We start from the raw sequence: 23,261 nt of genomic DNA on the forward strand, positions 1-23,261 counted from the left end.
AAATACACAGAATAGTTCTTGCATATTCATTGTTTATAGATAGACAAGATGGCGGATGCCTGAATGACAAGGACCAGTGCCTATTCTATACAGAGCGCTGACTGGCGGAGTAAAACATGGTGAGGGCTCAAATCCTATTGCCGTTATGGAGATGGACACAAACACAGAGAGTACAGGCTACCCCTGAGAGAGGGTCGACAGGGGCGAGTTAAATCGCCCTAATAAAGACCCCAACCCTGAAACCAACCAATCAGAATCCTGGAATTATCTCTCAATGCATATTGGCCATTCACTCATTGGCTCTCTCTCTCCCTTAGGTCAATTTCATGGACCTCCATGAAAGGCAACCCACCAGAACAACAGTGCTTGTGTTTGTAGACTTGAGAGCCCTTTATGAAGAAAACAGCTTGATCGTCTGAACAAGGCACCACTCTATAAATACATTTTCTATACATCTATGTATTTGTATATAGGATACATGAGGAAAAGCAACTGAAGGAGAGAGAGAGAGAGAGAAGTGTCTGTAGTAGTTGTTCGCCCAGTGCTGTGGTGGAAGAGTGGAGGTATTACTGTAAGCTGGTGTTAACTGGATTTCACCTGCTGATCATTGCAGTTCAATGTTGAAAAATCCCTGGTTGAGATTATCTCTTTAACCTTATCCCATTGGCAGGCTGGATGGCCACAGTATAAAATGAGTTTGCACTCAAACTCGAAAATGTCAGAATATGCTGATTGCAATATTTGCATAATTGTCAAGTTCAGATCATTCATGCATAAACTGGTTACAGACAAGTCTTTTCTCTCTCTCCATTATTGGCAAATGCATAGTACATAATTACATAAGCTTCTTTGAAAAAACAAACAGTAATAACAAAAACCTCCCCGACCCGTTTAAGCAAATCAAATGAAATACACAATGACATATGATAAAACTGTGTGGTAGGAAAGGTGATCATACTATCATAAGAAGTGAAGGTGTGATCAAGATGTGTATGTAGCCAATAAGCTTACTAAACACACGTTAAGACAGACCAAGGGAGAGGGGCCGTAGCTATACTGGTTGCTCACCCTTTCACTATTTTTTCCTACAAGATAACATTTATATACAAATCTTAAGAGGAAGACAGGATGTAGATAAAATGAAAGCCAAAGTGATTGAGAATGAGAGAGGAGGGGGAAAAAAGATGACAGAAACGAGGCAGTAATGTTCAAACACAAACTCGTATCATTTAGTTAACTTCTGACACTCAAGCAACTAATGGCACCACAATTTGCATAATTTCATACTGAGGTTTAGTAGGGTCAAAGGGGGCTTTTGTTGGTGTGCCAACAGCGATGAGAATGCATACTAGGAAGTGATCATGATTACTGCTATTACAGTACTGGTAAGAGTGACGTCCGAACAAGTCTGCAGTTTTCCTGCCACCAAAGCTTCAACGTTTCCTCAGTATCCTTATCTGACTCTATTGTCTTGTTGCTCTTTCCTTTTTCTCTTTCTGGAACAGATCCTTTGTTTCATGTTGGTTTTTTTTGCCAGAGGTGTTAGGTGACCGGTCCTCTATCCAGTTCAGTACAGTACAGCTTGTTGCAGTCACACTGGCTTGGTCTTAAACAGACACAAACAGATTCTGCGGACACTTTCTTTCATTTTCTGTGGTATTTTTTTTTGCTGATGAAAAGCTGCACATTCTGCACAGATGTTCTTTTTCCTTTCTAAAGTGTATGTGGGAAAACATGGGGTCTGCAGACTCTGTTTGGGTCTAAGTTGGTCATAAGGCTAGGGCAGTACGTCTTAACACAGTATCTAATATTCTTCATCTCGTTCTTCATCTTTACATTCATTCCCCTTGGTACAGTATTGAAAACAGGTATTTTTCAGTGATAACCCATGCTCCTGTCGTCTGTTTGGTGGGCAATCCACTCACTAAAGTTGCCACATTGGAATTTGGAGAGAGGAAAAGCAGCCGGTCAAAGCTACTAACTGCAGGCTGCGCTAGTGAGCCATCACTCTCGAATCAGCAATAGGCGACATGCTAATATACACATGAGACGTTCTCATAAGAATATAACAGCTAGTATGAGGATCTAACGGTACTTGGTTATGTCTTTGGTCCTGTGTGCATGGCCACAGTTCAATGCCACTACTCAGAAATTATATCATTATCATAATTACAATCAACTCCTGAATAAAATACAAAGAGAGAGTCCAATTTTGATACAAATATTGCTACCAGTGAAGAATATACTCTTTGACTAATAACATATCTAACAGCATATAATACAAATTGAACCCCGTCTTAACTCCATGTTTTGGCTCAGGAGCTACAAGCCCTATTTGGGGGAAGTTGACACTGCAGACATTACAATGAAACAGGCTAGCAGGAACAATGCCAGCACTGAGTGCCCTCCCTTGTGAACACTGCTGTAGCACTGGGCCCTCAGTGTGTGTGTGTGTGTGTGTGTGTGTGTGTGTGTCTGTGCATCTCCCCATGACCCTCTAGTTCTCTACGCTTCGAGCTGGCTTCAAATAAACCAAAGCAACAATGGCCTTTCCCTTGCTTAACACCCCCCCCCCCCTCACTCCACTCTTTATCGCTGTCTACCTTGATCTCTATTACACATTCCAGGTCTGCCTTCTTTTCTTTTCTCTCTCTCTCTCTCACACATTGCTCCTTACACATCGCTCTATCTTTTCAGCCCAGTGCTGTTAACAGTTTCACTCGGGTGAGGCAGCTCATTGACCTAACAGGACTCGGAGGAATAAATAAAAGCAGTAAACACAAACAAGTCTCTATCACTAACAACATGATTAGCTATAGTGCCACTATATATAAATGTTTCTAAGTTGACCTAATTACAGTAAGATAACTCCGAAACAAAGCCTTTCTCAGTTATACACTTTGTAACACACATACACACACTTTCCCACATGCATCCTTTCAATGACGAGGGCTGGCCATACAAAGCAAAAAAAACTACACTGAATAGAGAATAAAAGTAATAAATATTGCAAAATCAGTGTTGGGAATCTGTGTGGGTCCAATTGGATTTGATCAGAAAAAGTGCATTTCTGCTGTACTTTGGCATAGACTAGAAATAACACTATATGTCAGCAGTAGTATTTCAATACATCTTAAAATGTTACATTGCCCTCTAAAGGCTCCCAACTGGTATAACTAACTTGGCATGCGTATATAGGATTTACCCTTTACAATGCATCTGCCATTGGTAATAATGTAAATAGGTTTTCTAGCGTGCATGTTTCTGGTGTGCGCATGTGTGTTACAGCAGGTCACAATCACAACATCTTGTTAGGCAGCATCTCTCACAGCAAAATATTGCTCCATTTTTTTGGCACCTGTTTGCAAAAACCACCTCCCACACAAAAGTAGGATCTCTCTCGTTATTTCTGTCTAGCTCTCTACCAAGCATGCACACAAACAGACAAACATACACATACACACACACACACACCTCCCATGTTGCATCACTGAACCACTGCACCGTGCACAAAGCCCTCCCCCTCCGCCTGGCAGAAACTTCCTGGTTGGCTACAACCAGCTGTGACTCAAATTCAGCAAGGGTCCAGGCATGACAGTGTTGAGGGATTTCCAGGCAATCCTCTGAAAGTCACTCTTGCACTTCAATCCAGCACCAGTAATAATCTAAACAGGAGAAAAGCCAAGGAAAATGTTGAAATAATTGCAGAGATAAAAACAAAAATGCCATAACTATTTTTTTTTTTAAAGTGACACTCTACAAAATGATTGATAGCACAAATTTGAAAAAAAAACAAAAACAAACCTTACTTTCTAAGGGATTGTGGGTAACTTTAGTCTTTGATTGACAAATGATAACACAAGAGTAGATCCTCTATATTTTAGATATATTGAATGATGAACTTCCAAACTTAGCTTGTTGCAGTTGTTTCACATCGTCTACCACGTGCATAAAAATGGACTTCATATCAAGATCCTGCATCTATGAAATGCTTTGGCGACGGATAGATAATTACAAACAGGTATCCAGTCCCAGACTAGAGTGATCAGTTCAAACAGCTGGTTGAAGCGTCTCACCTAGTGGCCAGCAGGTGGCGCGTTGGTGTCTCACTGGAAGTTGCCCCCCTCCAGTGAGAACTTGGAAAGGGCCTCCTGCAGCCTGTGGTGCTCCTCCTCGACAGTCTGCAACACACAGATCAATATCACCTTAGGAAGCTAGGACAGACAGACAGACAGACAGACAGACACACACACACACACACACACACACACCTTCCTTGTGCACCCCCCACCCCACACACTGACACACACACACACACAACTCCACCTCCTCCTCTTAACATCCTCTCTCCGTCTCCCTCGCTGCTTCTCTGACACATCCCATTGCAAGCGGTGGACATAATAGCCATTTTCAGAGAAGTCCAATTTCACAAGGCAATTTTCAGCCAGGCAGTAACAGCAGTGGTTAAGTGGTTTTCTGTTCTCTAGTTTCTCTTTTGTGCCATTTTGGCCCCATCTGTCCAAAGTATACCCCGGCTTGCTCCTTACTTAAATCATCCTCGGTGAAACCCTTGATGCCCACCTCTGCGTCTCTTTCCACTCAGCTCTCGTCTTTTGTTATGTCTCTCATCTTTATTTTGCCTCTGTCATACTTGCTCCCTCGCGGTTTCACTCCGTATTCCCATCTATCGCTCTTTCGCTCTCCCCCCCCCCCCCTCACCTGTAGTCTCTTCAGCTTCTCCTCCAGACTGTGGAGTCTCCTGCACACCTCCTCCATCCTCTCCTGGGACAACACCAGCGGCGCGCTCATGCCCCTCTCCTCCTCTCCCTTCATCCCTCCTCCCTCCTCTCCTCCTCCGTTATCCTCCCCCTCCACTCCTCCGTCTGTGGTCTGACTTTCCTCTGTGGATGGAAAGACAGCATTGAGATATGTCACTTGTCTGGCTCAGTCAGTTGCGTTGTGTAAAATACAGTAACTACTAACTAATTAAACGCATACAAGCATACCTGTTGACTGACAGCTGTCTGTATCTTGGCTCGGCCTTTCTGATCGCTCCCCTCCATTCTCCTCATCCGGCTGCGAGTCCTCTGATAGGCTGATGCTGCCGACCAATAGCCTTTTTAGCAACATGACTAACAGAGGAGACAGAGTCAGGTTTAGTGGCTTTGTAAGAATAAAAAAAGCTTCACAAAGATGAGAAAGAAAGGAGGACAGTTATAAAAAAGAAGTCTATAGGAGAACAAGGAAAACCCCAATTCACCTTCATACAATGCGATATTGGCGACTTTCTCCTGATCGCTGTTGGAGTGGCCTATCAGGTCGAAGCCTTTGTCTGACAGGAAATCGATCAGGGAGTGCCGGGGGTCTGCAGACTTGTCATCCGTCAGGCTGTCCTTATCTCGATCTACAGACAGACAGACACAAGGCTTAACTTTGGCTCAAGCCTTTAGAAATAACATAACAATAACAAATTTGCACTATTTATGCTGAGTAGTGTTCAGCTGATAAGAGGCGCCGCTCTCACCGCTGCTGCTTTTCAAACCTCCGTTCTCCGTCGGACTCAAAGGGGCAGTCAGCCTGAGGGAGAGAAAAGGAGGAAGGCAATTGGATGTTTTGAGATGAGTGAGATTTTGGTGAGCGATGAATGAGTCTCTCATCAAACAAACACACACTTACGCTGAGGGACTGAACGGGGGTCCTCCTCCTCCGGGAGGCAACACCAACCTCATGGGAGTTCCACTCCGTTTCAGGTCATCCACTGCTGACTTAATCACATCCGTCCAGCTACACACACACACACACACACACAAATCCGATTACAGTTCATCCTACTTAAAACTATTAAAACAAAACATTATCAGTCTCTTCCTCTCCCACACTCACGTCTTCCTCTCTCCAACAGACTGAGCCACCAGTTCGTAGATCTGAGCACCGCTGTCCCAGGTAAAGATCACATAGAAGGCCTTTCGATCTGCCAGAATAAAGAAGGTTTGAATGGTATCGGTCTCCCAAGAGAGGTGACCTGTGTCTGTCCATAGAACTATTTCTCTCTTCTTGTGTGTGTGTGTGTGTGTGTGTGTCTTTATGTGTCTGGGTTCGCGGCTGACCTGTGGCCACCTCACGTAGGAAGACCGAGTCCAGCTTGATAATGGGGCTCAGCATCTGCTTGCCCTCCTGCACGGCGATGTTACTCTTGCTCTGGCACTTGAGGACCATTTTGTCGTCCTGCCGCTGTAGGAGCACCAGCAGGTCCCCGAGCAACACACACTGCACCTCTGAGACAGAGGGAGGAGAGGGAGAGGGACAGACAGTGGGAAAGATAGTAGAGTAGAGAGAGAGAGAGCAAGAGGTTATGTACCTTTTTTTTTAAAAGAGGAAGTCAAGTGGCCACTTTGATCGCAGTCACAGTTGCTTGATTACAGCTGGGTTTCCATCCAATTATTTTTGTTGCTAATCATGATGTACTGAATTTGAAAAGCTAAATGAAGAAAGCAAAATTCGATAAAATTCCTTCAATATCGCAAAAAGGTTTTATGGATTTTTTTTGTCAATGAGAAATGGTGATGGAAATGCATTTTGTTGAATAAATAATGAGGTAGGTTTGGCATTATCAGCCTGACGAATGGTTCAATTTCATCGCACCACAGTTGAAAAGTGGCTTTGGCTCTTCTGAAATGTCTGTAAAATATTTGTCCATCACAAAATCATCATAAATGTCATACCTGCTGTTGCTCTAGTGTATATGTTGAAAGGATGACAAGATGAAATATGGCCAACACTAGCTGACACTAAGGAATGATAACAATTCTTTGCATTTTTCTCGTGGATGTTATTTTTTTTGACATTCAGGAAGTCTATTTATTCCCTTCAACCCAGCTGATTGTAATCACACCTAATATGAATATTACTTTTGCAACATTTCAAAAGATAATGTAAAATTCGCTTGACAGCTGGATGGAAGCACAGCTTCTGTAGCATTGCTGAAAAAGCAGAACGCAGATAATCACATACGGTTTGCACGCGTGCGATGTGTACACACAAACTTATAATTACCGAGAGCTTTCTCCTTGGTGACTCTCCAAATCAGAGGGCCTTCATAAATCATTTTCTTCTGGGTCAGGTCAATGTTCTGAGAAAGAGAGAGAGAGAGAGAGAGAGAGAGAGAGACTGATGAGAGAAGTCCTTGCAACAAGAACATCCCAACTAAAATCTGTATGGTACAATAAAGAGTGTGTGCATGTGAGGGATAAAGCCATTTTATAATAAATATGGAAAGCGCACACCATAGGCACTCCTCAAAATGGTGCTGGCAAAGATCCAGATCCCCATCAAATCACCCACAGAAAACAAATGAAGCTTCCCGCACACTAAATTCACCTCTGCTGTCTCTTTTATTGCCTGTTGACGTTTCGGTACAAGACCTTTATCAAGACATTTCTCATGGCATAAATTGGAGACACAGCGGAGATGAATTTTGCGGACGGGGAATCTTCATTTGTCTTCTATGGATAGACCAACCTTGTCAGGAGAACCTTACCCTGTATTCAGTGTACAGCTCATTACTGGGTTTGAGCCCTGATGTGTCCAATCTGCGCTGGTAGTCCTTCAGAGTCTGGGAACAGAGAGAGAGATGAGGGGGTCAGACAGAGGACAGTCGGCATAGCTGGATCCTGAAGCGGCAGAACAACCCGAGTCCTTCACAGGTCACAACATGAATTTACAAGACTCCCGATCGGCACTCAATCACTACGTGAGCACAGTGCGGTGAGTGATGTACTGTGCGTTTCTCACCAGTAGGTTCTCCATCACTTTGACCTCCTCGTTGACGTGGTTGAGGATCCTTCTGCAGCACTCTGCGCTCTGCTGGATGCTCTCCTTCTCTGTCGAGTCCTCTGTGGTGAGATGGAAAACACAGAGTTGAAGAAAATACAGCTTTCGCCCAGCCAAAAGACATAAATCATGACTGTAAATAAGGAAGTGGGAGGTGATCGATTGTTCAGAAGTTTTGCTGATGTGATTAAATTAGCTGTGGCACTACTGTCCAGATAAGTCCTGTATTTTGACCTCCAAATTTGTCATGTACTCTCAATAAGGAACACACACAGATAATCATACTTGTGATACACAATGAAAGCTCATGCGTCAGCTTGCGAAAGTGACTGGAGACGTTCGTGATCGCTGGAGGCATCCTCTGCATATTATTAGCAACTTGGTAACAGGGGAAAAAATAGCTCATTAGTTTACTTTCCAGTGCAATCACACCAACAGATTTTTTTTTCGTCACCTTTTACCTCTGCCTTTCACAAACAAGGAATCCCGAGGAAATTAGATTTTAACGATTCAGCGGTTAGCATAATAGAATGCCACCTGGTGTCTGGAGAACAGGGTGTCTCCAAAACGTGTTTTCAAATATGCAGGGAACTTATTGACTTTTGTTGCGTATTCCACTCCAAAGTGAGCAACAGGCACACATACACACACACATACACACCTGTGCTTTTGGCAATATTCTCCAGCAACAGAGGGTACTTGGTCAGTCTCTGCATCTCTATAGGAATGATGTCCTTCAGCTGCAGCCTGCGGCACTGGGGCTTACTCTCTGCCTCCTGCGATCAAAACACACACACACAAAGTCAGAATGAATGTACGTGCATGGGAACAGTTTGTGACCAAGCATTCATGTGTCTTCTTGCATGTGCATGCATCTGTGAGTGCATCCGTGTGTGTCTTTGTTTTACCTTGAATATGGTTTTGTGAGCCTGTTTGTCTTTGTATGAGTGTGTGTGTGTGTGTGTGTGTGTGTAAGCGTGTGTGTCTGGGGCGTGTGGGCACGGTACCTGTATGAAGGCGTTGAAGCGTGGCTCTTTCTTCTGCCTGCTCTTGATCTGGTCCAGGGCCCACGACTGGTGACTGCAGAACCGGGCTGTCAGTTTCTGGAACCACTCCCCCTCTGGTCCACCAAACTGGAACACAACACACACACACACACACACACACACACACACACACACACACACTCAATGCTAAAAATTGAAGAGGAGAATGAGAGGAACAAAGAGATGAGGAGACAGAGAAAGTGCTGGAACAGAATCGGAGAGGAAGAAAAAAACATGCTGGCAGCAGGATACACACTTGTCCCACACTCTTACATCACGACAGCCAAACAGACAATCTGTGTTTTGGATGGGAATCCAAAACACAGATTGTCTGTTTGGCTGTCGTGATGTTAGCTATGTGGACTTTTACTTATGGCTATCTCGCTGTCAAAAGAAAATGAAATGGAAAAGAATTTGTAATGCACAAACAGGCACAAAGACAGATCATGGTGGTCAGGAGGATTGGGTCAGGATGACGAGGCAGTTTGAAAACAGAGTCGGATCAATATACTAGTGTGCCTGTATTATGTATCAGCCAATATTTTCCTTTCACAGATAAATTGCTATCAGCATTTGCTCCACCAACAAAATCAGCAAAAACAAAAGATTTTGGCACAATTACTGCCAATTTATTGACTGCACAAATATAAATCATCATTGGCAAATGTATGGGATATTGGTAATTTTCTTCCCCAAAATTCCTGTATCAGTTGGACTCTTGCTGAAAGCAGCAGAGATGGGATCAGGGTGAACAATGGATACTGAGAGAAAAGAGAAATAGGATGAGGAGACGAATGAGAGAAAGATTAGGCGGACTCACCCTGTTGAGCAGCGTGGTGCCGATGGATTTGACTATGAAGTTGTCTTCCACACGCAGTTTCTTCAGGTTCTCATAGAAGGCATCTGGATTCAGAACCAGAGGGAGATACATAGACCCACACACAGTTTAGTTTTAAAATACAGTGAGACAATCTTCTATACCAACATTGTGCTAACAGTTAAAACAGCACTAAGCAAGATTTCCACGTATAAATACATCTGCCTTATCAATCTAAATCACAAATGTGGGGTTGCAACAGAGAAAAACATCCCATTCCCACTAGAGATCACTTTTTTCCCACCCTCTCCACCCCCACCAGCCACTAAGAAGAAGAAATTTAGGTCCAAGGAGTAGACAGTTGACCGACATCATGTTGCATGATTTCTGGGTAGTAAAGTCCTTCAAACTTTCTAATTCAGTTATCACCTGCTGCCACTTGGGACTGCTTAAGTGCTAAGTTGCCTAGTGCAGCATTACTATCTAACCCAGTACAAACTATGGTTCACTAACCAACATCCTTTGGTCATATAGTGGTTTGATTATTGTGTGGAAGGATAACAAAGCACTAGCTTTCCATTTCAGATGAATAACACTAGGAGGTTACAAACAACCTCTTTGCAGTAGTACTCACAGTGCATTTCTATGATCTCGTCCAGGTTGGGGAAGATGGTGGCCAGCTCGGTGCTGGTCAGGATCTCCTCTCTCTCTAAAGGCTTGGAGAAGACCGTCTGGAGGACGCTCAGCATTCGCACGTGGGCATGCTCTGTTGCAAACAACTCTGAGAGGGGAGAAGGGGAGAGGATGGGGTGTAAGAGATGCTAAAAAATGATGGGCCCTCTTCAAAAGGGACAGACTGTTTAAGCGATCATGTTCTTGATCCTAAATAATCCTATGACAAATATTTGAATGAAGCCACATCTCCTTGTTACAGGTGCATCCTCATTCTATCTGCACATCTGCCTCATTCTAACCAAGCTGCTCCTCAGTTCTCTTCTCCTCACCATTGATGACCTCCTGCCTCTTGGTCTCCTTCTTGCTGAGGCTGGACAGGGCATCGGAGGAGGCCAGCTCCCTCCAGTTGGGTGGGTCCTGCTCCAACTCCAGGAGGCGTGGCTCCATCTCCTCCAGCTGGGGGGAGGGGGTGGTGGGGGAGGGGCCAGGACCCTCTAGAACTAAGATTGGTCCATCGACACTGAGGGACGGAGGAAGTGGGACAAGGATGGGTTAAGATTGAGGTCAATTACAACATAATCGAAAGGTTATGCATAAAATAGAGGGCTTTCAGGTGACGTTACACGCCCTCTGGCGACCATAGTGGAGGTCCTCAGCTCTTGGCTATGAACAACTACAATAGCTATGAAGAGTTGGTTGCATTTCTAAACACGCAACTAGGCTGCCTCAACAGTACAGAAAAGACAGTTAATTTCTATACTGTTTTTGACTGGGAACAGATCATTTCTCCACCGATACATCTGATTGATTTTATGTTTCGATAATGTCAGATTGTTAGCTTGCTAACCATATTAAATGGTTAGCTATCTCTCAATGCGTTTGTATCACATATGGTTTGTTACATATTTAGGCGTTATTTGCACACAGCTAACTCTCCACTGGACCTCTATAATGGTCCCAGTAGTGGTCGCTAGGAGAGTTGTGATGCGACTGCAAATCCTCTACACCCATACAAGGAAATGTACCCTCAGTGTGCTGAAGGTTGACTTGGGTGAAAATACAAATGGTGGAATGTAATGAGAAGCTCTGAATTAACTTGACCTCTGCCTCCTTACCCAGGATCCTTCATTGTTTCCAGACATTCCCTTCTGAGACTCGACACCATGCGTCGCACAGTGCTGACAGTATTTACAGTCCTCTCGGCTAACAGTAAGTAAACTAACCCAAAGGTCAATACTGATCTGGCTCTATAATCCTTCCCCTAAAGAGCAAAGTGTCTGACCTCTCACTGCAATGAGTGTGGTAGTGGACTGTTACTCACACCCAATCTGTCACAGCACAGGTCAATTGCTAGAGACAGCTCTGTCTCACGGTCAATAGTGAGCCAGTGAAACTGTCAGCCGGATCGCTGATTGATCAAATGGTCAGTTCTGTCCAATTGGTCATTTAGCTTGTTTCCACAGGAGATAGGCGCAACTCTATTTCCTTCAAAAACAATGTTTACTGGTATAAAATATTAAATACACATCTTTTCCAGCAAAGCTACTCATCCACACGAAGATACATTTTTAAATGGCTCCAATGTGATATGCTTTAACAATTTTTAATGAACCAGGTAGTTTTGAACCCTCAACATTTTGATTGTAGGTTACCATTATTACCAATTGTTGTCTACCTCCTGTGGATTTCTGATTATTTTAAAACTGCATCACTGCTCCAGTTGTTGTAGCACATTTGTTCTACATCTGTTTGTCTTATTTGTCAAGGTTTGAAATTCTGTCTGTCCCCGCTGTGCACTTCTCCAGCCAGAGAGAGGTTAAGGGGGAGGGAGGTTGTCTATCTTACAGGTGGAGGTGGTGGGGGCTGAGCGGGGCGGGTGTGGTTGTCATGGTGGAGGGCGGCTGGAGGTCCACATCACTACGGGAGCGGGATTGTTTGGCCCGGGAAGAGCCGCGGCGCCGAGAGGAGTGCCGGTCCACGCGAGCACTCTCACTACGCGCCACTTTCCTACTGTAGGGAGGGAGGATGGGAGAGGACGAGGGAGGAGGACAGGTGGGTAAAGAGGAAGGGATGTGTGGAGGAACAGGAGGCATCAGGAAGGAAGGGGAGGGAGGGAAATGATGGGAGGAGGGGGAGGTGGATAAGAGGAAGGAATAGGGACAGCAGGGAGGAATCAAGAAGAAAACCGGGGAAGGAGAAGAAGAGGGACAGGAGAGGGAAAAGGGGAGAGACCAAAAGATGGCGAAATGATGAACAAGGCAGGTGAAGGGAGGAGCAGTCGAGGGGAAATTAACGGAGGAGTCACATCCGCAGGCGATTGGGACGGACATCCATGTGAAGTATGAGGGTAAAAAGGGCGAGGACGGATGAGTCGAGGTAGAGTAATAAAAGATTCAAACGTCAAAGTGGAGTTGTATAGGTGGCGAGATAAAGGAATTCCACAAGGAAAAAAAAAGGAAAGTCACAACATTGACAAAGAAAAAAGATGGAGAAAGAGACAGAGAAAATGAGTGGTAAGTAAATATGCATGACTTATGACATGCATATTGTTAAGACAATGGAGCACAGACATATGGCCCCTATAGATGGCCTATAGAGTTTTCCCTAAGAAATACTGGAAGCCAATCTACAACAGTATGTAGTTAAGAGGGTAGTCATTAGTAACATGCATTACTTTGCTTCTATATAGTGTATGTACCAAGACTTTTCAGTGAGGCAACTTTAATGGTAATTTATTAAACTCATCAGTTCTCCAATTTCACACACCATGCATACACATTCTCTGACAATAATCCTATTGATCTCTATAATCAACCTCATTCTACATCCTTTACAACCAAATAAACAATACTTAGCCATGCAGTGGGTTTGTGTATGTATTTTAGTGGGGGTAAGTGAGTGAGTGCATGGTTCAATGTGTGGTGTGTATGCATGTGCGTGTGTGTGTGTGTGTGTGTGTGTGTGTGTGTGTGTGTGTGTGTGTTGTGTTGTGTGTGATCATTATGAGGCGTGAAGCATGTCCATGACTCTGTCAAGGCGCGGAGACCCACCTTGTCTTCCGTCTGTGAAAACACGGGACATCACATGGTTACACAACCGAACACTGCCTTCACACAGCTACAAGCTACAGTAACAACCCCAACAAGCAAATGCACATTCCAACATAATGGACTAAACAATTGCTTTAACCACTGACGAAGTAGCATGCCCAATACAATGCTAAAGCCCCTGGCACAACATGTAACCAGACAAACACTTTGGAGAAAAGCAGGGCAAAGGACTGGCCCTGGCCACGATACACGCAGACACAAAGCACACAGGACGGATAGCCAAAAAAAATAATAAAGAGACACACCTAAACTGTTCAACTAATAACTCAGCAATAGCGCAATGTGAAAACCAGCTGCTTGCTGTAAAGCTTAGCCTACTAACTACACTATTAAAGCATTGACTTTGTTATCATTCCTGTATACCGGCAAAAAGCTTAGACTTAAATGCCATAGAAAGCTTCAGTATGTAAGGCTCGTCTACAACCAATGTCATATAGTATAACCGCAGACAAACTAAATGCAAATGCAGCAGCTTCATCAGATTAGCAGATTTCACCAATGTGTTGACCGATATTTACCTGCATCCACAGAATACCAAGAAGGTCAGAATTGCACAAAATATGCCTATATGCAACAAAAACAAGGCAATGAAGCTCTGTTGTAAACATTGGGAGACGCACAACAGGACACACACAAAAGAACGCAAATGCCATGAGGGAGAGAACAAATTAGGAAAGGACAAACATGCCGGTCTGAAGAGAAAAGGAGAAAAGGCAAGAGGGAGTGGGAAGGCAAGGGGCTGGAAGGGAAGACAGGGTCCCAGTTCACCTGGTGAGGGTCCATCTCCAAACTCCAGGCTTTCAGTAATGTTAGCTAGCTAGCGGGCAGCATGACAACAGCTAGCACACAGCAGGGACAGACTGCTGGGGGAGTTTTACCACGCTCCCTCAGCCTTAGCAATATAGACACTTTCACTTGGACTGTAGTTGGTAATTGAATCTACCCATTCTTTATGCCTAACACCTCCCATACAATCTGATTATATCATGTGCATAACATGTATAGGTTTCTTTCTCTGTCCCTCTAATCTCTCCTTTTTCTTGCTTACACGGACTCTCACTGAGTCAACATGTAACTGCATACGCTATGGTTATAATCTCACTCCCTGGATGCTACTATCTTTCTTGCTATCTCTCTCCTCCTCACCTGTCTTTCTCCAGGTTCTCCTCTGTGGGAGTGTCAGTGGGTGAGAGGGGCTCCCCGATGGTCAGCCCAGCTCCCAGCCCAGCGGGGGACACCTCACCCCCCTCTGACAAGGGTGGAGGGTCTGAGCGGCTGATTGGGAGGCCTAGAGGGTGACAGAAGTGGCGAGAGAACACATGAGGAGTTATTGCACTTCTTACTATTGCTCATTTTTAATGCTGCCAGTGTAAGTTACTGGGCTGCCTTAAATGTGAAATGTAACTGTATACAAATAGATTCATTTGTTTATCTGTTTAGGAGGAGTACTGAAAAACAGACACCACTAGAAAGCCAATTCAGGTTGATTGCACTCCCAGACAATTTCTGAAATCACTGCCCAGCCGCTGAGCAGGCTTACCATCACTGTGCACTGAGTCTGGGCTGTTGGCCGTAATGATGGTGATCTCCGAGCCCTCGCTGGCCTCTAACCCAGGCTGGGAGGCGCCGCTTCCGCTGGAGCAAGACTTCCTGCTGGGGAACGAAGGTGCTGCAGAATCGGTCAGGGAGGTTCTGGAGGGAGTCGGACCGCTGCCCTTACGCTCCTGACTCACTTTCTCCTTATCCGCTAGAGAAAAGGAACAGGGAAAAAAGCTTAATAAAGCTGAGTTACAGAGAAAGCAGTTACAGTGGTACTTTAGTAAAAAGGTGACAGACTTGGTGAGACAGACAAACAGGTAGGATAAGTATGTTGCAATCAAGGTGCTATCAGGGCCTCTGCAGTGAATGAGAGGGTTAGTCTGGTACAAGGGAACATCCACAACCCTGCAGATGAGACGGCCGTGCAATTTGTGGGTTTGTTTGGTGATTACATGCGGTGCACCTAAACCTAGAGACGAAATCAACTCAACATTGCCCCACCCGCATCCCCTCCCGGTTTGATTTGGGACATGCAGACATGCATATAGGTTGATTAGTAGGGAATGTGACCATTCTACAGATACAGGGGCGGGAACTTTGGACGGCTGGTACCTTCAGCTTCCGTTTTAGGTTTGACCTCAGCTGGAAAGAAGGGCAGGACAACAGGTTCTCATATGCAGATCATTTACAGACAGCAATTTGTCAAAATATATTATCCATATACATAACACCACAGTTAACAAAGTTATCCCACATATTTTCCACCAATTATCCTTTAGAATTCAGTTGAAAACGGAATAATAAATAATATAAATGATCTTTGTAGGGACAGAACTTAGGTGTAATGTTTATAAAGGACAGTAGCAGATACGTACTGGTGCCTGAGATCCAGCTAGGGATGCCAGGAAACCCCCCTCTGGGTTTGGTCTTGGTGGACTCCTCCTTCTTAGTCTGGGAATAAGAAGTAGATGGGGAAGAAAAGAGAAGAAAGGGAAAATCACTGGAAGTTAAATCTAAAAAAAAAAAAACATTATACCACACTGGTACAATGAGGATGGACATGAAGGCTAGTTACAATGTATCAACCTATTTCACGACAGACTGTTCATTATTGATTTGTTTGCTTGCTTGTTTATTTGCATTGGTTTTCCCCCTAACCAGGCAAGGGATTTGAACCTGCGGCTTTGTGGCGGTAGGTTTACCTTTCCCAGTGGCCTCCTGAAGAAGCCTCCTCTGGACTTCTTACTGTCAACTGCCCTGGTCTTCACCCCCAGGTGCTTCATGTAGAAGGCCACCGCTGAAAATATGGATTGACTACAGGAGAGAAAGACAAGAGGAGAGAGAGAGGCATTTAAAAAAAACACCTGTGGCACCAGCATCACCTTAATACTGGTTTTTCCTGCAGTTAATTTAGATTGAAAGCATTTTTTCTACAAGTTCCTAATAAAAGGCCTGACAGAATGGGGCAGCTAGGCATGAGCCTTTATGTTTTTTATTGGTTAGAAATGTTTGAGCAAAAAATAATCTATTTTGTTATAGAGGGATTTATACTTTGCAATGAGTTTATTTGCGAAAGTCGGAAAGTCTTTCACTTTGAGAATCTATACATAATTCATGTATTATAGACTCAGTATTTAAATAACTTAGGAAACCATTTACATATTAATACAGTACAGAAACTCATAAACTATATGAAATACTGTGGCAGCATGTTTGCACAGTCTGTGGCTGTGTGGTACTGATGGGAGTGAAACATGAGGAGGAATATGAGGATGGGCAGAAGAGGAGAGGGGGGTGGGGGGGGTGTGTGGACATAGGGGGTGGGGGGGAGGTGGAGAGTTGAAAGATGTCCAGAGAGGGAGGAGCTGAGAACAGCGAGGAGGAGAGAAGAGGATGGCAAAGAGACAAAGGAGGAGATGAGGAGGAGAGAGAGGAGTTGTTGAAGAAGACGTGGAGGGAGGAGCAAAGACTCTGGGGATCTGTACATCTGCATGCAACAAAATCACAAGTCTCTCTCAACACTATAGTTACAGTTTTACAGCAAATGTCATGCAACTACATTGACTGCAACATTAAAACCATAAAGGACCAAAAATCTTGACAAAAAAGAACAGGAGACAGAAGATGCATGACTGGAATTAAAGATTACTATACAACAGATTGATAAAGAAATAGAGAGTTCAAGGATGCATACACACATTTCAGTCCAATTTTCACTATACTCTTATGGGTTGTAGTAACAGTAAGTGAGCATAGTAATTACTGATATGATGATCAACATTACATTTTTGATTAAAAAGTGCAAAGATATACATTTTCAGGGAAGATATTTTCCCAAAGACAATTTGACTCAAAGACTATAATGTTGCTGAGGGAAATATTTTGCACTTGGAGTCAGCATTCGAAACCTTGTGGCTTGACCACACCCAGGTTTAAATGAAACGTGGAGACAAAATCAGCTCTACTTGCACGCATTCTCACTCACACAGTACAAATATGCAAATCTTTTCAACTCAATGAAAACTTAACTCACCATTTTTCCTCGTCTGAGACTATTGTTGGTCTGAAAGAAGAGAGACAGATGTCAGGGATATTACTATTGGAGAGAAAGAGAGAAAGCATGTTTACGCATCTTGCAGCATCAAGCTCACCTCTTCTTTTTAAGTAGCATTTTTCCTTTCTCTTGCTCGACTGATTCTTAACTGTGTTTTGGGTCGGTGGAATCTGAAGCGACTAAGCTTTTCCTGATCCAACGCAAAGCTGACTGTAGTGGTGTTGTGTTCAGAGCAGAAGCTATTGAACATATTCTAATATTTGCAAAAAAAAGGAAAAAAAAAAATAAAGCAAAAAAAAAAAAACTCAAAAGAATGAGAGATGCATCAAAAGCTGCACCCCTGACTGCACCAACAATTAAAAACAACAACTTGCACTGCCAAAGTGAACAAAATGATAATCTGCAAATCTGTCAAATTCTTCTCTGCAGCCGACTGTCTGAAGTAGCTCTCTAAAACTTTATCTGACAAAGTTTCTTTCTCCGGTAGTTGTCTGCAAGGGGAATCCAAAATCAAACAATGCTCCAGCACAGCGGAAATGACTATTTAACTGTGTTTTTGTCTGATGCAACATGCAGGCAAGACTGTGGAAATAGGATACTCGTGTTTTGCTATGAACATAAAGGATGGGAGGGGTTTCCCCGGGATTTCCCTGGATAATCCAATCAGAGGGTCTGGTCCCCTCATTCTCCCGTCAGAGAGACCAATGAGAAACAGACGGGGCGAGGTCACCATGTTGTGGTGGAGTGAGGACAGAGAGGGGGAGTGAGGGTGAACGGGTGCGAGCAAGTGTGGGAGAGTGAGGGGAATAGACAGATGATTGTCTGGCTGTGTGAATGGAGTGAAACTGAATAAATCTTTTGTGCATCGGAGATAGAGATCCAACTGTGTGATAGTAAATGAGCGAGTCAAAAGCTCATTTATAATGTCTTTGATACAGTCAGTCTGCTTTTGATGTCATCTCAACTGCCAGCACGGCTATATCCTCTGAACTAGCGCTTGTGCACAGGGCGTATCTCCTTTCATTTCTGTTGTTTACTTTCTTCATCCTTTGCTTTCCTTCTTCTGACAAGATGAAGTTAGACAATCATCTGCCCTCTTTCTGGCCTCCTCTCCCTCTCTGTCTGACTCCCTTGTTGCAGAGGATAACACATTGTATTTGGCCACGGGGTCAAGGATAGATTAACTTTCCCCTAGATCTCTTGCTTTCTTTCTTTTGGAGTCCATGGCAGCGGCTAGCCGGCATCGATAACACACTGGCCCTTTCTCTCCCCTCCTCCCTTCCTCCAGTTGGCACAATGCCAGGAGAGAGCCTTCCTGCCAGCGTGGCACTGCTGACTCCATCTTTTCCTCTCCGCTTCCTCTCTTCCTTCTTGTTCTCGCTCTCTCTTCCAATCACTGTTCCCTTTCCAGCTCTCTAATCCGGTGAGCTTGAGTCTCTCCGTGCCCATCTTCATCTCCTACTGTATTTGTCTCTGTGTGCTTCACAGTTGACTGGTTATGTGCAAGGCTGAAGTCCACTCTATCCGCTAAAGAGCTTTACAGCAACTGCAGTGCCTCTTATGATCCCTTTACCATGTTAGGCCAACTTTAGAGAGAGACCTAAATCCTAAAATATTTCTTGTTAAGTGGGGAACCTAGAGGTTAGTGAAAGCACATCACACACATTCATCCCCTTTTCCCCCAGCCTATTGCAGTTGGCATGTGTAAACCTTGTAGTATAATTTTGGTGATGTTCTTGTTTTAATTTCAGTTGAAGGATTATATGCTCCACTATCATTTGAGACAATTTTCTGACCTCTTGGGCTTATGAAACCCTTTCAGAACCCATTGGATAACGGCAAAAATGCATGGTGGTCAAGCAAAGATCAAAGCTGTTTTTCTTAATTCCTTAAAAGTTTACATTTTGGAGATACAAGGTTTTCTCATTAAAGGTTGTCTCATTAAATTACTAAAAATCTGCTTTGTAAAACTTTTCTGATAGGAGTATCTCTCTATTAGTGGGTAGACAATAATACTGCCAAAGTTAGTGGTTTGATGCTAAAAATGTATTCACTCATGGTTCTGTAAGGCCCTTTGGATAAAAGTGCCACCAAATGGCACGTATTATTATATTTTAACTCTACAATGATTCATCCCAGCAGAGTGAGGTGCTCACTGTGTCTCAGCCATCTTGTCGAGCAGGTTCTCGGCCACAGACTTCTCCTTCATCTCCACTGGGACGCGGTCGGTGGGGTAGTGGCTCTCCACGTCCATCAGCTCGGTCTCATTGGGCGTCATACCCATCATCCTCTTCTGCCTGTGCGGGACAGAGTGCAGGGAAGGATGATAAATACTTAAACAAAAGCACAAGGTTGATGTGTGGCAGCATGTTTTCCCAATTCTGTGATTTTTGATCAATGTGAGCGAGTAGACACATGAAATAGATAGAGAGGACTGTTTTGGCCCGTGCCTAGCATTTGGACATTCACAAAGGTCCCAGGTCAATAAGTTTTCCTCTGCTCATACATTACACACATGTGCCTGTGTGTTTTAAACTGTGTGTCGAGTAACTTTGTGTTATTGCCATTCATATATTTACTTTGAGCGTCTCTGATTCTTCTCCACCACAATTGAAAAAATACATTTTGTGATCCTGCCAACTTTCAACTGTTTCCATATAAATTTGCTAGCTCTTTGCTTGCTTGCTGGTAAGTAGTGCTACTCACTTTCAGTTCCATAAATACAGCAGAGACCTAATTGAATGTCACTACATTATACTGATGCAACATTAACAAAGCCAATAGCAGACGGTCTCTCAATACACGTCAACCATTACCATTACCATGAGTCGGACCGGTGCTGCAACCTTATTCGTGACCTGGGTCATTTAACAGAGTCCATAGACATGGATTTAACAAATTGATCATGTTTCTAAATGACAGTAAAAGAGGTACTGGTGTGCTGGGCTAGCTGACTGGCTCTCCGGACTCCAGTGAGGGGGATTCTCACCTGAAGTCTTCCAGCTGTTTGGCCAATTCGGCGGCCTGCAGGCCCTGGATCTCCTGGGCAAAGCGCCTCTGGAGGTCCTCAGTGAGCAGATCAGGACGGGTCCGGTCTAGGAGACAGAGGGAGAGGAGGAGACAGGGTGGGACAGAGAGGGGAAGGGATGAAGAGGGAGAGAGGGAGGAAGAGGAAGAGACAGAGAGGGGGGTGGCAGAGAGTTTGAGAACCAGACCAAGAGAAGAACAATAATGACATATAAATCTTAAATCTAAAAATGGCACAGAATATGTAAAGAATTTCAATGAATGCACTAGAGGAAAATAACTTACCCAATTCATAGGATATATGAGTTGGCACTGCCACTCTGAGAATCTGTAGGAGCAGAGGAGCGAAAGACAGAACAAAAATAGAGAGGGAATAGAAAATATTACATGATTACTGTAATACATGTCATGTATAACTGAGGCAACCAAGGCAGTAGCTATTTATCACCACCAGGGGTCACTTCAACACTAGGAAACCAAACACTACTGACAGAAAAACACAAAACGGATATTCTAAAACAGAGAAACATATTTTTGTCATAAAAATACTGGCCACAAGATTCAACTTTATCTCAATGGGTGACAAAAAGGAAAGGGGTTAAAAAAAAGAGAGAGAGGCTGAGAGAGGATGATTCCTCACGAAAGGCATTCCCACGATCCCGACAGGAAGCTGCGGGGTCAGACACAGAGACAGGGAGAAGAGAACCAAGCACAAGCCGACTGAACTGACAGAAATGTAAAGCACCATGAGGGGAAAATATATCAGAGGAGTGACAGAGTGCAGGTGTGCAGAGAAGAGTGATGGAAGGGGAGACAGACAAACGCAGAGGTGGACTGCACAGGGACAGACCTTAGAGAGAGCAAACAGAGCCAACAAACAGTAGGCGGCCTAGACAGTCTCGCAAAACACACACATCCACGCACACGCCAACTGTGTACACACAATGTATCCAACTTCAAAACTAGAGCTGAACAATATATTAAATTCATACTGAATTGTTCCACACTACGAGAAAAGAATACAATATCTATTTATTGCAAAGGCTGCTATATGGGCATTTTCTAAATTGATTTTTCTTTTACAATGCACAACACCAATGACTGACATAATGAGAGAGGGAAGCGTCTGGCAGACTCGACTCCCTAAAGCTCAGAATCTCAGAAATGCTATAAACAGTGAGAAGATGGGCCATCTGTGGTAATCCACAGGGAGATTTTATACAAAAGTCTATCATTATAGAGCTATTGGAAGTGTTTCAAACCACAGAGAAAGGTAATGCAAACATAAAACCTTTAAAAATGTATATTGCAAGTCATGGCACCTGCAGTATCTGTTATCTGGTAGATAAACGCAATAAGATAGTGAGTTCACACTGCACAGCTACTACTCTAAATTCATCGTATGACAGAGGAAAGGTCGCCTACAGCCAGTATCTGCAGAGTAAAGCACGCTGGCAAAAGGTGGCGAGTGCTGTAATGTGTCACTTACTGCTCCCTTGTCCAGGAAGTTGTTGTAGAACTCCACAAAGTGCTTCTTGGTCTCTTTGGCACTGAGGTTCTTGAAGAGGTCAGCATGGAGGTAACACAGCTGAGAGAGGGACGACAGAGAGAGATGAGTGAGGGAAATGAAGCCGACAGTCGGTGTTGACTATTTTCAACACCCTTCAATGGCCACCAAGCCACTGGATTGAGGGGTTTGTGTGGCGTTCAGAATCTAGGGCTGCTCAATTAATTGTGTATAACTGTTATATCACAATTTTAGGTTATACTAGAATATTGGCATATGAAAATATCGAAACATTTAATATCACTGCAGTGATGTTCCTCAAATCACAGACTAATAACTGTGATTTCTTTTTTTTAAGACTATTTTTGGGGCATTTTTGCCTTTATTAGACAGTACAGAGTAGAGCGAGACAGGAAAGACTGGGAGAGAGAGGGGGGTGACATGCAACAAAGGTCCTGGGTCGGATTCAAACCCAGGACGTCGTGTTTACATGGTATGCGCCACCAGGACACCCTATAACTGTGATTTGTAATCATGATCGCAATATCTAGCAAAATAATTGTGATTATCATTTTAGCCATAATCATGCAGCCCTACCTGAATATCAATAATTCACTGAGAGAGAATAATTATTGTCTTTGGGGCGAGATACTGGGCACACACCAAAACAGAGAGTAGCAGACTGGACAAACAGCCAGTGATGCTGTTTTTATGAAACGTACAGAATAAACAGTATTTGTGGACACTGGAGGACATCGTAAACACTGTATACTACTGGCGTTGTGACACACTTCTAGCCTCTACATGGACAGCCACAGGGGAAAAGGGGAATGAGTGAGAGGGTGGAAGGAGGGAGGGTGTCACGGCTGTAGGGGGTGTAACAGTACCTGGGTGGGTCACGTTGTCTGCATGCAGAATAAAAAGGGAAAAACAGGCATGCTTTATATCAACACCGATCCACATAAACACACACGAGAAGGAGGCAAATCTCAAAATGTGCACCGTTGTCCACAAACGCTCTTAATCCACACTTCAAATAAAAACTCATAGGAGCTACGTGCGGTTTCTCATGCGTTTCACGCCAGGCATAACCTTCAACATTGATCTGTGACTTCTTTCAATCTCATGCTCAGAAGAAAGGTGCAGGAGAAGGCAG

General features: G+C 43.9%; 1 protein-coding gene across 8 annotated transcripts in view; it reads right to left on the reverse strand.

The window, feature by feature from the left end:
* Positions 1-15: 15 nt before the first annotated feature.
* arhgef1 (Rho guanine nucleotide exchange factor (GEF) 1) overlaps positions 16-23,261 on the reverse strand; it is a 35,643-nt gene continuing 12,397 nt past the window's right edge. For 3 of the 8 annotated variants that reach the window (XM_078287351.1, XM_071908042.2, XM_078287352.1), the window contains 28 exons: positions 22,088-22,186; positions 20,884-20,926; positions 20,561-20,666; positions 19,728-19,868; positions 17,551-17,580; positions 16,220-16,331; positions 15,889-15,968; positions 15,019-15,251; positions 14,625-14,766; positions 13,419-13,430; positions 12,214-12,378; positions 10,698-10,888; positions 10,328-10,474; positions 9,697-9,779; positions 8,838-8,963; positions 8,492-8,606; positions 7,792-7,892; positions 7,538-7,612; positions 7,054-7,129; positions 6,108-6,275; positions 5,884-5,971; positions 5,677-5,784; positions 5,525-5,577; positions 5,261-5,404; positions 5,007-5,132; positions 4,720-4,901; positions 4,077-4,181; positions 16-3,665 (listed from right to left, as the gene is read on the reverse strand). In XM_078287351.1, coding sequence (XP_078143477.1) covers positions 4,107-4,181; positions 4,720-4,901; positions 5,007-5,132; positions 5,261-5,404; positions 5,525-5,577; positions 5,677-5,784; positions 5,884-5,971; positions 6,108-6,275; positions 7,054-7,129; positions 7,538-7,612; positions 7,792-7,892; positions 8,492-8,606; positions 8,838-8,963; positions 9,697-9,779; positions 10,328-10,474; positions 10,698-10,888; positions 12,214-12,378; positions 13,419-13,430; positions 14,625-14,766; positions 15,019-15,251; positions 15,889-15,968; positions 16,220-16,331; positions 17,551-17,580; positions 19,728-19,868; positions 20,561-20,666; positions 20,884-20,926; positions 22,088-22,186 — 3,021 coding nt within the window. In that variant the 3' untranslated portion in view covers positions 16-3,665; positions 4,077-4,106. Of the gene's footprint in view, positions 3,666-4,076; positions 4,182-4,719; positions 4,902-5,006; positions 5,133-5,260; positions 5,405-5,524; positions 5,578-5,676; positions 5,785-5,883; positions 5,972-6,107; positions 6,276-7,053; positions 7,130-7,537; positions 7,613-7,791; positions 7,893-8,491; positions 8,607-8,837; positions 8,964-9,696; positions 9,780-10,327; positions 10,475-10,697; positions 10,889-12,213; positions 12,379-13,418; positions 13,431-14,624; positions 14,767-15,018; positions 15,252-15,629; positions 15,660-15,888; positions 15,969-16,219; positions 16,332-17,550; positions 17,581-17,668; positions 18,070-19,727; positions 19,869-20,560; positions 20,667-20,883; positions 20,927-22,087; positions 22,187-23,261 lie in introns of those variants that run through there. The other 5 variants (XM_078287349.1, XM_078287350.1, XM_071908047.2 and 2 more) reach the window with 5 other exon arrangements.

The sequence above is a fragment of the Centroberyx gerrardi genome, chromosome 12 (assembly GCF_048128805.1).
Source record: "Centroberyx gerrardi isolate f3 chromosome 12, fCenGer3.hap1.cur.20231027, whole genome shotgun sequence".
NCBI lineage: Eukaryota > Metazoa > Chordata > Actinopteri > Beryciformes > Berycidae > Centroberyx > Centroberyx gerrardi.